Source organism: Emydura macquarii, unplaced genomic scaffold (genome assembly GCF_026122565.2).
Source record: "Emydura macquarii macquarii isolate MOO-44397 ecotype Brisbane River unplaced genomic scaffold, CSIRO-AGI_Emac_v2 contig_2699, whole genome shotgun sequence".
NCBI lineage: Eukaryota > Metazoa > Chordata > Testudines > Chelidae > Emydura > Emydura macquarii.
The window spans coordinates 1,421,668-1,434,464 of NW_027132836.1; the positions used below are offsets into that span (position 1 = coordinate 1,421,668).

At 47.4% G+C, this 12,797-nt stretch overlaps 2 protein-coding genes across 5 annotated transcripts in view; one reads left to right on the plus strand and one right to left on the minus strand.

Moving 5' to 3' along the window:
* Positions 1-5,753, plus strand: part of LOC137164837 (multidrug and toxin extrusion protein 1-like) — a 26,441-nt gene extending 20,688 nt beyond the window's left edge. The window contains exon 17 of the mRNA XM_067565808.1: positions 5,665-5,753. Within this exon, the coding sequence (XP_067421909.1) occupies positions 5,665-5,747 (83 nt within the window). The 3' untranslated portion in view covers positions 5,748-5,753. The remainder of the gene's footprint in view (positions 1-5,664) is intronic.
* Positions 1-11,772, minus strand: part of ALDH3A2 (aldehyde dehydrogenase 3 family member A2) — a 15,063-nt gene extending 3,291 nt beyond the window's left edge. Inside the window, exons 1-9 of one of the 4 annotated variants that reach the window (XM_067565816.1) lie at positions 11,750-11,772; positions 9,021-9,195; positions 8,230-8,461; positions 8,028-8,113; positions 5,865-6,073; positions 4,009-4,126; positions 3,385-3,526; positions 1,663-1,829; positions 83-182 (exon numbers count right to left, since the gene is read on the minus strand). In XM_067565816.1, the coding sequence (XP_067421917.1) occupies positions 83-182; positions 1,663-1,829; positions 3,385-3,526; positions 4,009-4,126; positions 5,865-6,073; positions 8,028-8,113; positions 8,230-8,461; positions 9,021-9,173 (1,207 nt within the window). In that variant the 5' untranslated portion in view covers positions 9,174-9,195; positions 11,750-11,772. The other 3 variants (XM_067565815.1, XM_067565813.1, XM_067565817.1) reach the window with 3 other exon arrangements.
* Positions 11,773-12,797: the final 1,025 nt, after the last annotated feature.

The following is a 12,797-nucleotide window of genomic DNA, read 5'->3' on the forward strand; positions in this document are numbered from 1 at the left end:
TTAGAAAGAACCAGTGGTTAAGATACAGAGAGCAGGAACACACAGCAGTCATGATTTATTACACAAAGTTCCTGTGACTCACCAACTCCACCGAAGGGCAGATCTGGGACAGTGTAGTGCATAATGACATCGTTTGCAGTGACACCACCGCTGGAGGTCTCAGATATCATTCTTTTGATCAACTAATAAAACACAAACAGAAGGTGCAACACCAGATAACTTACCGGCTGCATTCAGTATCAAATTTTAGATAGCTTCTATCACTGTATTGATTATCCATCCTGAAAAAGAAATGTAGGGATGATGGGAACCCACCCATGAAATTTACTGCCTATGCCTTCAGAAATGTTGTTTTTGCAGACACATTTAATGGGCAAAACTTAATGTAGAAGTCTGCAAACCAGTGCCATGTAGTGTTCACACAGCACACCCTCTTTTCCTTGGCATCTTGTCAGATTACAGCATTGTAATCAATGTTTTAAGAACATCACTAGGGAATCAAGTTTTAGAAATGTTTAAAGGGACAAATGTTTCAAAGCTAAATGCAATGAGAATCAAGAGGTGAGAACTGGTGCCTGATGAGGGTTACCATCACACAGCTCTGGAATTCAGCTGCTAATTCATTAGCCCTGACACAAAGTAAAGGTTGAAAGGTTCCCTGAGAGTAATAAGCCACCTGTAAGTGATGCAGGTTTTATACAGCGATAAAGGAAATTAAATCTCAGAATGTTGGTGCTGAATTAGCAGTTACATTCCAAGAGCTGGCAAGCAGACTAACTAGGGCCAGGTGCCACAATGAGGAAGCTGGTGCTGACTGCACAAGATTCTTAGATGCTCAGACTCTGAGCTGCCTGATAACTGTCTCTTCCAGGAGGACCTAACCCTTTGGACAGAGTCTTAGTACTTTGCATTACCAGGGTTCTTTGCTGTCTTAGGACTTGGAAATGTTTAGATTCATAGACAACAAATTCTCTTAGCTAATCAAGAACAAGCCCACTCCCGTCAGTGGAACTGCTCCAGCAGCTGGGCTAGAGTTAGCCTTCCCAGACAGACATCTTTCCCTTTTGCTTAGAATATATTTGGCTTTATCATGTTCCCACTAGCAGCAGCTGATTCAAGGGTCAGTACAAGATCTGTACTAGCTAGAATCTTTGCAAGTCCAGAGGACTCAACCTGCCTAGCATTGTAATCGAAGGTTACCGATCTCCGTTACTGACTGTGTCCTTACCTGAGCTAGTGTTTCAGTCTCTGCTGCCTTCCCAAGCTACTCGTTCTTACACAACACTCTTCTGGTGGTGTATAAACAGGCCTGACCTGTTTCAAGAGGCAGGTCACCCTGAGCTATTACGACCCAGCAGTGGAGTGGTGGTAAGAAGCCTGCCAACATGACCCATCTATGTTGCATTCCCACCGGGTGAGAGGGATGGATGTCAGTTCTGATTAGACTGGTTTAAATTATTTCCTACCACCAATGAGGGAGTGTATGGGAGTTTCCAGAAACTCTGAGAATATTTGATGCCACATGACCCAAGAGCTGGGATTTAACACGAGCTAAAGCCAAACACACTCAATGAAGCTATGCCAGGGATGAACCTGGCTCCGTGTTTATAATATGCAGTGAAGAGTTGTGTGTCCAACTGTACAGTGGCGCCCACAACCTACCTTTTTATCATTGGAAAATAAATAAAGCGTGAGTGGCTTCTCCCGCCGATTTATGAACTGAATTGCTTCATCCGCACTCTTTATAGTCACGATTGGAAGGAGGGGGCCAAAAATCTCCGCCTGCATGATTGTGGATTCAGGGCTAACATCGGTGAGTATAGTTGGGGCTGTGACAGACAGGGGAGAAGACTGAATAAGGATAGAGAGAAATAAATGCTGGGGTGCAGGAAGTCCCACCTCGCCCCCCTGCATCTAGCCCAGCAATGGTCAATTGCAGCTATTATCCCTCCAGGCCTACATCCTGTAAGATACTGGCTTAAGCAAGTTAACATAAATGAAGCATAGTCTATGACCTTTAGCATAGATAAAGTGGTCTAACAGTCACTCTAGATTTTGGGGAACTGAGAATAGCTTGCTTCGTTGACATAGCATGAGACTAAGCAACTGGAGGACTACTGAACTGATACTAAGCTTGGATGTTTTCAGATAGGGTTGTTGACAGATCTCAAACCACAAATTTGCTTTAGCAATATGGTGATGAGTCAATAGGGATTAACATGCTAGCCAATCAGGGAAAGGCAACCCAATATTACGAAGGTGAGGAAGTGGGATATGGGCAGAGAAGACTGGGTGTTGTATGAATATGCATGAGGATTCCCAGGCCCTATAGAAGCAAGAACCTGCATGAAGAACTAGTTAGCCCTCCCCTCTCAATATTTTATTGCTATAATCTTACCTATCTTCAAGCATTGGGGATCTGGCCCATTGAACCCATTTGGCATGCCAGAGACAGGTCTGGTCTCCAGTAAAGAGGTGTGAGTATATAAGTCTATGAGCATGGGCTATGCAAGAAATAACCTTTAAGATTTCTCTAATCATCTTATTGCTATTTGCTTCTGTGGCTTGGAACTTTCTTGTCTCTATTAATTGTATTAATAAAAGTGGCGAAGGTTGTATTTTGCTCTCCGTGTGAATGCTCTTGCCAAATCCTGGGGTTCCCCACAAGATATTGAACTTGTCAGTTTTGACTCTGCTGTGTCTGATTCTGGGACAAGAACCTTAGTCCATGCCCCTCATTAGCTGAGTACCAATTGGCATTCATGATGGACCAAGCTACAGTAGGTATCATTAGGAATTGGGTGAAGTGACTCTCGAGGTCACACAGCAAGTCAATGGCAGAGCTGAGAACAAACCCAAGTCGCTTGGCTTCCAGCCCTATGCTGCAAGATGAAATAGGCAGGCCTCATCGCTGTTCTATTAGCACCACTTGAGCGCAGCAAGAGGCTTTGCACCATGGCGCGACTTCCAAACAGGTACCACAAGTCTCTGAGGGTGTTGTCACTTACAAGAGATTTGTACAGATTAACAGAAACATAGAGCTTCTAAGAAGGGACCTGAAAATGAGGAAACTGAAGCTGGTCTGTTGTACTGCCATTCACCCGTGCTTTGTTCATACTAGGCTTGAGGAGAATGAATAGCTATCAAAACACTGAAAGGCCTCCACAAATGCCTCTCCCCTAGGAAGGTTAGGCTGCAGTAGGAGGATATATTCCTGTGTGTCTGCTTTTTATTTTAATCATATGCACCAACTGGATTAAATACAGGCCAAATGAGCTAGCAGTCTGACTACACAGCAGCTCAGAAGAGAGGATACACGCGGGCATAAGGATCATGGTAACACCTATGCCTCCCTCTCGTCCCAAGCGAATGTGGAAGGAATACCTATAAAGCAAGTAGCCTCATCAGTCTCTCCTCCATAAGCAATCTTTTGTCCTTCCAGCAGCCTTACGAGTCTTTTAAAGTGGTGCTTGTTGACAATCCTTTCATAATCTGGAGATTTTTTTACATCTTCTCCGTGGAATTCCTGTAAAAAAGGGGTTTACAAATTGGAAATGTTTGATCAATAATCTGGCACTTACCCACCTAGGCCAGGGTCAGCACAGAGATCAGATGAACTACTGTGGAGGCTGTAAATTCTGTCATTACTCAGATGAGGCCATTGCTCAGACTTGGAAGTGCCTGTTATCTCCCTGAAATCTATGAGTGTGCTCTCTGCAGGTGTGGATTTTCATCAACACTTGCACAGCACATATCTGAAACTCGACAGGCTTGAGAAAAGTGACTCGACACCAGGAAATGCAAAGGGGGACCATCGGACAGAATAAATCATACCTGGCACCGCTACAGGAAGGGCTTTGGAGATATCAGGTGCTTTACAAACATTCCAAAGCACACACCTGAAATACAGGTTTATAATCATGGGAACTTGGGGACAAAACACCACACAGCTACCATTACAATGAAAGCAGCTGCATATTTCCAAAGCAAGAGTTACTTAACACTAACCTTTAGAGTCTTTCTGATATTATCCACTATTTTATTCTGGATGGATGGGTCACAGAGGATGTAATCGGGGGCAATGCAGGTCTGCCCACAGTTCAGGTACTTGCCCCAAGTTACCCGTCTAAGGAAGGAAGAAAAGGATTTATCCTCATATGCTAGTGCTTTATGACAAGAAGAGCCATCTTTACCTGGGGCACTATTGACTCATCGCGCCCACCCCAAACCATTCTGAAGTGACTACTAGCTTGACATTCAGCTTCTTCTAGGAGCACACCTCCCTGAAAGAGGATGATTCACGTGGAGGAGATGAGGGATGTTTCTTACAAGAGACTACACCCCAGTGATGCTCTCTTCTACTGATTTGCAAATCAGTTTTGAAATGTAGATAAACTACAGACTGATCTCACTGGGACCCCCATTCAGAGTCAGAGGATTTCCCCCCAGCTGATGTTGACAGGAATGTGTGAAACCAGTGCTGCATGCCGATGTTAAAGAGTAATGGATCAATCACAGCACAACCCCAGCAGTTCAAGAGCAGCCGAACCCTGCCATGTTCTGTTTCAATGATAAATGTAAGACAATTGCCAAGAATTAGAGCAAAAGCCTTGAGCAAGGTACAGTGACTATCTTTCTGTAACATTCTGCATCAGCACTGGCTATCAATCTATCCTATCTACAGGCCGCAGCATTCCAAAGTCTCTGCCAAGCAAGACAGTTTGTACAGACATGTACTAATGAGTACAGGTTTTGGTCTCATTTCACATTAAACAGCAGCACAGGCATGTAAGCATTTATATTTTGGTGTTCTGGAAAAGATGGTACCACTCACCAAACCCAAGAAAGTCAAAGCAAGACCAAGTGAGATTAAAACTTTCAGTGGCTGCAATTATTGAAATGCAACCTAAGCCATTTTTGCCATGCTATGATTTTCATATGTTAAAGAACTCTACATTTTTACAATTAACACAAGCCTTGGGTTCTCCATACAAGATCCTCAAGTTCTGTTCATGCAAATGGAGAACTTAGGAGTGTACAATAAAATACACTTCTTCTCCACAACTTTTCAATCTGAGCCATTTTCTTTGGTGCTGCTGCAGGAAAAGTTTTAATATCCTAGCATCCATAAGCTGAGTTATGGAATTAGGCCTCTAACAGCTGCTTTAAAGAATGCTGCTTCCTATTGTAAAAAAGACCTTTCTAAATGTTTGGTTTTATCCTGCTCAATACTTCAGAGAACGGGTCCCATCAAGGCATGGCAGCTGCCATACACAAGGCTGGGGAGTGTTCTTAGGTGGCTGCCAGGGACTTGACTCGAATCATGCTCCCCCCCCCCCCTTTTTTTTAAAATAAGATTCTGCAGGATGGCTGTGAAACTGAATGGGATGATATGAACAAAAATCCAAAACCATGGCCTTCATCCTGCTTGCATATGTAGCAACTTGCAAGACTGGGGTCTATTTAAATAATGAGGGGCAGGTTAAGCTAATTTTTGCACTTTTTAAAGTCTCCTCCCTAGCCCAATGTGGTCAGTCAAGTATAATCAACTGTACAAACTGCTACCTCTAATTTAAACTAATTATGTAAAAGTGTTTAGAAAATATTAATAAAGAGCCAGATATGCTCAAATGAAAGGTTCATCTTTCTGTTTCTATTTGTCAGAACTCAAACAGGCTGAAGTGGGGTCACTTTCTGTCTCCCAGGATCCTACCAATGCCCCAAGACAGAGAGAAACCAGTTTATGAAAGGACAGTCTGGCTACAAGCCGCCACCACAGTCAGAGAGGTACGTATCCCACTGTGAGAGCCACAAACACTCCACACTCCCCGCAACTGAACCCTTTGAGGATGACTCAGTCTCACCTGCAGGCAATTTCAATATTGCAGTCCTTATCAATATAACATGGACTTTTTCCACCCAGCTCAAGAGTGACAGGGGTGAGGTGCTTGGCAGCAGCTTCCATGACAACTTTGCCCACTTGGGAACTCCCGGTATAGAAGATATGATCAAATCTCTGCTTTAGCAGCTCAGTTGTCTCCTTGACCCCTCCATTAACAACTGGATACAAGTCCTTAAAATGCAGACAGAAAAAGCAAGATGTTTGTGTAACTGACTTGACTTTGGTGCAATAAAGGCCAAGAGATTTGTGAGATTTGTAACATTTGTCTCATTACTTTGCTGTTGCTGCACAGCAAGCTCATGGCAAATGCAGTCAGCATCGCATTTGGATTGTTTGCCTAGAAATCTCAACACGACAAAACATTTCTCACACCTGATATGAGCTGTTAACTCCAGATTCAGAGTCTGATTCCTGCAAGCAAAGCACCAATTCCTTTAACAAAGCTACAGCCAGCTGGGAGGTAATTATTCCATTACCATGTCACAGGAGCCAAGATGAAACCAAAGCAAAGAGCAGCAGTTTTTGGTACAGAAATGGTATTTGTTTCTTAGTTCTCAGACATTTTTACCGATTTATCAGTATAAGCCATCTGGTTAAACACCACAACAATACAACATGATGGGAAGTCTGGCTTACTTTCATGGCTTCATTATCTTTAGACCACTTTCTAAACAGCCCTGACAACAGCAGCATAGGAAATACCTGCAACAGCTGCAACTTTGACTCATTGGTCAGCTGGTTGTGCTCATTAATAAACTAATGCAGCCGCTTGTGAAAGACATAGAAAACCATGGTTTGGTTTAATACTGGGGGAAGGAGGAATTCCCTTTTGGCAAACCACCTGCCAGCCCTGCACAGAACTAGACAATGGAGGAGTTTGGAAATGAAAGTCTCCAAAATGTTTGGCATTCAAGCCAGCTCCCAAATAGCCCCCTTCCCCTAATACAGAACCACTTGCAGGGACCCACCCCTCACGTATCACATTGCACCAGCTCTAGTGGGTTTGGGGATCTCACTAAATGGAGGCTGGAGCAGTTTCCTAGCTGGGGCCAAACAAATTGGTAATTTTTATATCTATCCCCACTGAGATTTTAACACTCAAACACTGCAAGTACTGTCAGGGCTAGCATAGGAGAATCAAAACCAGCCTTAAAGAAGAGTAAAAGCAGCAAATCTCACCCTAAGAGTGATTTGGTAGGACACATACAGGCTCAAAGGTGGACTGGCCTTTATCTTCTCACTGAGAGTTCAGAGATCTGCTAGCCCACCAGAGATGGCCAGAAACAGCCCAGTTTCTACACCTGTGACTGCAGACTAAGAGTGGGTGCAACATTTTGATTTCAATGCCACTGGCACAAAAGCAGCAGCTATTCACTTTAGAAATATTGCTGCTTCCACAGCCCTGGTGCTACTAAACAGTATTGCTATCTTTTTACAGCACCCAAGTTCACTTGCAAAACATTTAAAGAGAGCAGGATTTCACAATAGCAGTCAGAATGCAATAGTGCTGGGATCTCCTTTGTGCTAGAGTTCTAATCCCAGCATCCCTATCTGCAGCATTTGGATACTTTTGGAGAGATCAGGTCACCCTTCATGATTTAAACCTTAGGGGACCTGAACCTGCCGCTGCTGAAGTCAATAGCAAAACTCTTATTAATTTCTATCAGAGAAGCAGACCCTAAAAGGAATGATACCACACTTAGTCCCACAGAGAACCCTTTCGTTAAGATGCAATTCAGAACACTAAATGGAAAGGCTACAGCCTGCTTGACTTCACAATACACTAACTGCATGGAACATTCCCTCATACATGCACTCCTCATGAACTCTGCAAAGCCACCTCATTATTTTCCTTCCAATCCCTCTGTAAACTCACCCTTGTTTATCTTGCTGTTCATAAGTCTCTCTGTTACTCTGTGCTCTGCCTTCACCCTGTTGCTGTATCCACCTAACAGCTCTCATCTTGTCCTTAGATTCCAAATGCTTCAGGGCAGAGACCATCCTTGTTATGTGCCTGTACAGTGCTTAGCACGGTGGAATTCTGATCAGGGGCCCCCAGGCCCTATGAGACAAATTCACAACAACCAGAAACAACAGAACTGTGGGAATGTTGTCTTTTACTGACCTTGTCAATATACTGGGGGAGCAGCTCAGCTACAAGTTTTGCTGTATTTGCACTTATCTCTGAAGGTTTGGTTACTACAGCATTTCCTAAGAGACAAAACCAGGACAATGAGTTGTCTTTGTGAGCATGTTAACACTCCAAAGGGAGAAAAGATGATCATGTGTAAAGGCCCACAAAACAAGGCATAAGGGTTGTACCACACCTGCTGCAATGGCTCCAATTAAAGGATGCATCACCAGGACAAAGGGGTAATTCCAAGCCCCAATAACCAGGACCACGCCCAATGGCTCATGGTGGATGTAGACCTCATCTGTCAGCGTCATTATGGTCTTTGCAACAGGCTGCGGGGCGACCCAGGTATGAATCTTTTCCACCATCAGGGCGATCTCCCCCAGCACTCCTATGATCTCATAGGAGTATGCATTGCATTCACTCTGTAACAACAGGGTGCTCGATAAGTGAACGCCAAAGCAATGGTGCCATATTATTGTAGAAACACCCAAAGCAAGAAACAGGATGAGGGCACGTATAATTAGCACAAACTGAATCTGCATCTAACTGATGGCTACTCTCAGTTCTTCTGAGAAGGTCTCACTTATAGTTGGTGCCCACATACTGCCCAACAGTGGGGAGGTGAGAAGACACGTCTATACCACAGACATGACCCTGGCTTCAGAGCCTCAGCCAAAATAACAGCGTCGGCCGCCTGGGCCTTAAATGAAGCACAGTGACAAGAAGGCTGACATGACCCTGCAGGAATGGGAGAGTCTCGCCATCCCAGTCCTGATGCTTAGCTCCCTCACCTCAGTCTGCTTTCGAACACACCTGCAATGGTAGGCAAAGAGCAGGTCTGGCGAGAACTCTGCGACCCGAGTATTTTGAGGGCACAGCCTTTTTTCTTTCTAATATCTAAGGCCTGCCCGGGGAAGCCCTTTCCCATCCTGACTTGTCCGACCCCAGGGTAGGTAACACGGCTGACAGAGAACGGATTGCCTTGCTCAGATCCGCCTGCAGCGCGGCGGTGATTTCCGGCTGCTTCTCCTGGACCATCCGCTCCAGGGCCCGCAGCTGCTGGACGCGGAAGGCCACGGAGCGGGACCGGCCGCTGTCGAAGGCCGCTCTGGCGCGCTCCACGACCTGCTCCATCCTGTCCGCGGCTCCTAGCGAACTGCCGAGAGAGGAGGCCCGTCAGACGGCGGCCCGGGCCGGTGTCCGCCCCCCACCCCGGCTTGTCTGGGCTGCCTTCCCGCCCCGGGGCTTGTCGGCGGCCGGTGCAGACACCTGCAAGCCGCTACCCGCCGCAGGCGCTGTCAAGGGAGGCCAGGCGGCCGCGGGGAGCGGCTGCCGGGTAAACCCCGCTCAGCCCGCGGCGAGCTGGGGCTGGCGGCTTCCCTCCGGGGCAGAGGAGCCAGCGCGGCAGGGTCAGCCCGGGACCCCCCCTCCCGCCGGCCGACGCCTCCTCACCGGCCGCGAGCTCGCTCGCTCACGCGCCGGGGGCAGCCGTTACAGCGCCGCGCGCTCCCGCCCTCGCGCTCACTTGTCTGGGCTCGGCTCGGCTCGGCTCGGCTCTGGGTGTGGCGCGCGGCAGGCTGCCCACAGCACAGCACAGCACCGCCCCGCCCCACCAGCGGCTCTGCCCGGCGGTGTGTCCGCTCCGCCCCGCCCCTTCCGCCCGGGCCGGTCACCTGACGGGGAGAGGGCGCTGCACTTCCTGTTCCAACCACTCCAGGGCCCCCCCCCCCCATGGAAAGAGCAGAGACGGGAGGCCCGGGGGGGGGGACCCAGCACCCCCCCGGGAGAGGATGGCGGGGTCCATGGGGGACCCAACCCCCCAGAGAATGGAGGAGTCCCTGGGGAACCCCCCCCGAGAACATAGAGGGGCCCCATGGTGGGACTCAGCCCCCCCATAGATAGAGAGGATGGAGGGGTCCCTGGGGGATCCAGCCCCCCCATAGGGGATGGAGGGGTTCTCAGGGGGACTCAGTGCCCCCCCAAGAGGAAATGGAGGGGTCCCTGGGGGATTCAGCCATCCCCCCAAGAGAGAACGGAGGGACTCCTGGGTAGAGTCACCCAGATGTGCCCCCAAACACATCCAGTGAATGGAAGGACCCAGACGCCCCACTGGCGCCTGAGCACACGAGGAGTTTGTAGAGAAGCTGGATGTGCGTCCTTCTCGGGGGTGCACTGTGCGGGGGGGGTATGATGTGTGGGTGGGGGCAGCATCAGGGTGGGCATGGGTCCCTGGTGGTGTGGGTGGAGAGTCAGAGTGGGTGCATGAGGGCAGACATGGATCCTTGGTGAGCGGGTGCAGCGATAGGGGTGGGTGGGGGCAGTGTTAGAGTGGATGCAAGGTTGGGTGGTTCCCTGGGTCTGTACTGGAGTGGCTAGCTCATGTCACAATGTCTATACTGCTATTTTTAGCGCACTAGCGGGAGCAGAGCTAGCACCCATCTGCCTACCGGGATTGAGAGGCACGACCCCAGCTGCAGTGCCAAAGGCCGGAGCAGCAGGTATGATGTAGAACAAACAAAGGAAAGCATGCAGTGCTTGGATCTGAATTTCACAGGGGAGAGGTGTCGCTTCAGGGAGGGGTGGGATGTAGGAGAGATGAAGATAGAGACATAGGCCAGGGTGGAACAGCTAATGAAGGAGCCATTGCCAGCTAGGCATGGGGAAAATCCCTCTGTGCAAATTTGCAGACAATTATAGGGTTCTTGCAGGCTCAGGCTTGGCTTGTACATCTGCGTCAATAGTTGCAGACATGTAAGGTTCATTTAAACAAACAGGAACATACGCATTTGCCTGCAGCTAGCTCACACCTCCCAGCAGGTACAGCTGGGCCCAGGTTTGGAATACCCATCCAAGGGAGCTGGTGTCTCTGCCACTGCCCTGCGACGGTTGGTAGGGGTACTAATCCTCTGCTCTTTAATTCTGAGTTGATTGTGAACTTGCAAGCAGAGGATTATGGTGGCAGTTAGGGGAACAGGCAGCAGGGGGCAGAGGGACTCCTGAGCAATAAATGACCCATATGCTCATGCAAATAGCAAAAACTTACAGAAATACACAAACAGAAAACAGCTACTCAACCTCTGGAATTCTCTCTGAATGAGTATATTTCAGAGGGGTGCATGTGGTACCCAGTGCTCTCATTGTCATTTCCCAGGGTCAGGTAGGCAGTTGACAAATCTGATCTGGCCAAGTTCTTTCCCAGCTTTTGGGAATTTATTTAAAAATAACCCCCACCCTTCATTTATTTAAAGTTGTAAATATCAAGAAGGAATTTATTTTGGAGCATGGCACCATTCACTCTACTAGCTGGGCACCCCGCCTGCAAAACAGCTTGACCACTGCACAGTTTACTACGAGGGGATCCCCTGATTTTACTGAAGTCCTTTGTGCTCACAGAACTTCATTATAAATGGAGACTTCATGCAAGCTGGGACTGCCCTCGCCCCAGCCCCATCTATTAAAACGATACAGGGATTTCATTCTACTTCTCTGCAAGTGGAGTTTGGCTCTGGCAGAGTTTACTATGAGCAGTTCCATTACATAAAAATATCTAAGCAGGAGGAGGAAAGCTTTTCCTGCAGGAGCACAGTTCCTTGCCTGAGAAAACAAAGGGCTGATGTTTCATAGTAACTATCCATGGTGCCCCTTCTCTGGTAGGTAGGTAGTTTGCTATCAAGCTTTAACAAAAGCGACTTGTTATGAAAAGAAATTACCTTAAATGCAGCTTCTCCCCGGACTGCTCGACAGCACTGAGTGCAAAGAACATGACCCAGCCCCTAACGCCAACCTACTTTGAATTTGCCCTTCCCACTAAAGAAATTTGGCCCCAAGCCCAGGGTCACCGGTACAGTGTTTTCAAGAAAACAACACCCACGTCTGTATGCTTAATTTTGGGCCTTTAATATTTAGTTGCCTGTTATTTTCTTGCCTGTAGTTATTGGCAAGTTCTATAGAATTCTACGTACATTGGCCCAGATTCTCAAAGGTATAAAGTGCCTAACTCCCATTGAAATTGGTGGGAGTTAGGTGCCTAAATCTCTTTCAGGATCTGGGCCATTGTTCCCACCTTGAACTGTTTACTAGACTGTAGCACCTTGACGTCTCAGTCCCACACTTGTTAAAATCTTAACTCCATTTCCTCCAGGTCTCAGTCTCTCTCACTTGATTTCCTTGTCAAATATCCAGATGATGTTCTTTCACTGCACCTACGTCCCAGAAGAGGAAGAGGTGATGGGCTGAGAGAGCGGGAGGTGGGGGGTAAAGAAGATAAAGATAGGAAAGGGAAAAAAAAGATAAGCCTGGAAAGAAATGTTATGATTTTCAGAGGGACGATTACAAAGAGTCTCCATACACCACCAGCAACATCTGACCCAGTCACACGTCAACCTGTTTCCTAACAGGTTTCTGCTCCCAAAGATAAATTCTCCACTTCATTTTACTATGGTCAAGCTGCATTGGTTTGCAAAGCTCCTACTCCCATGTGTCAATAGCAGATTCATTCAAGCACAAAACATGTCTGCTGCTCCACCCTCCACCTAGATCCACATATCTCAGCAAACTGCCTTTGTATTGGAACAGAAAGATTCTGGGGAGAGAAATGTCCAGAGTCCGTTTCCTAAGCGTCTTTGTTGAAAAAAAAATCAGTTTGGGGGTTTTTTTTGGGGTAAGGGGGATGTGAGGGGGTTTGAAGGAAAAGTAGTTTACAGTGACATCATGTGACAAGGGTCCATCTGGCTAACCCCACCCCCTGCTTCATTCTGT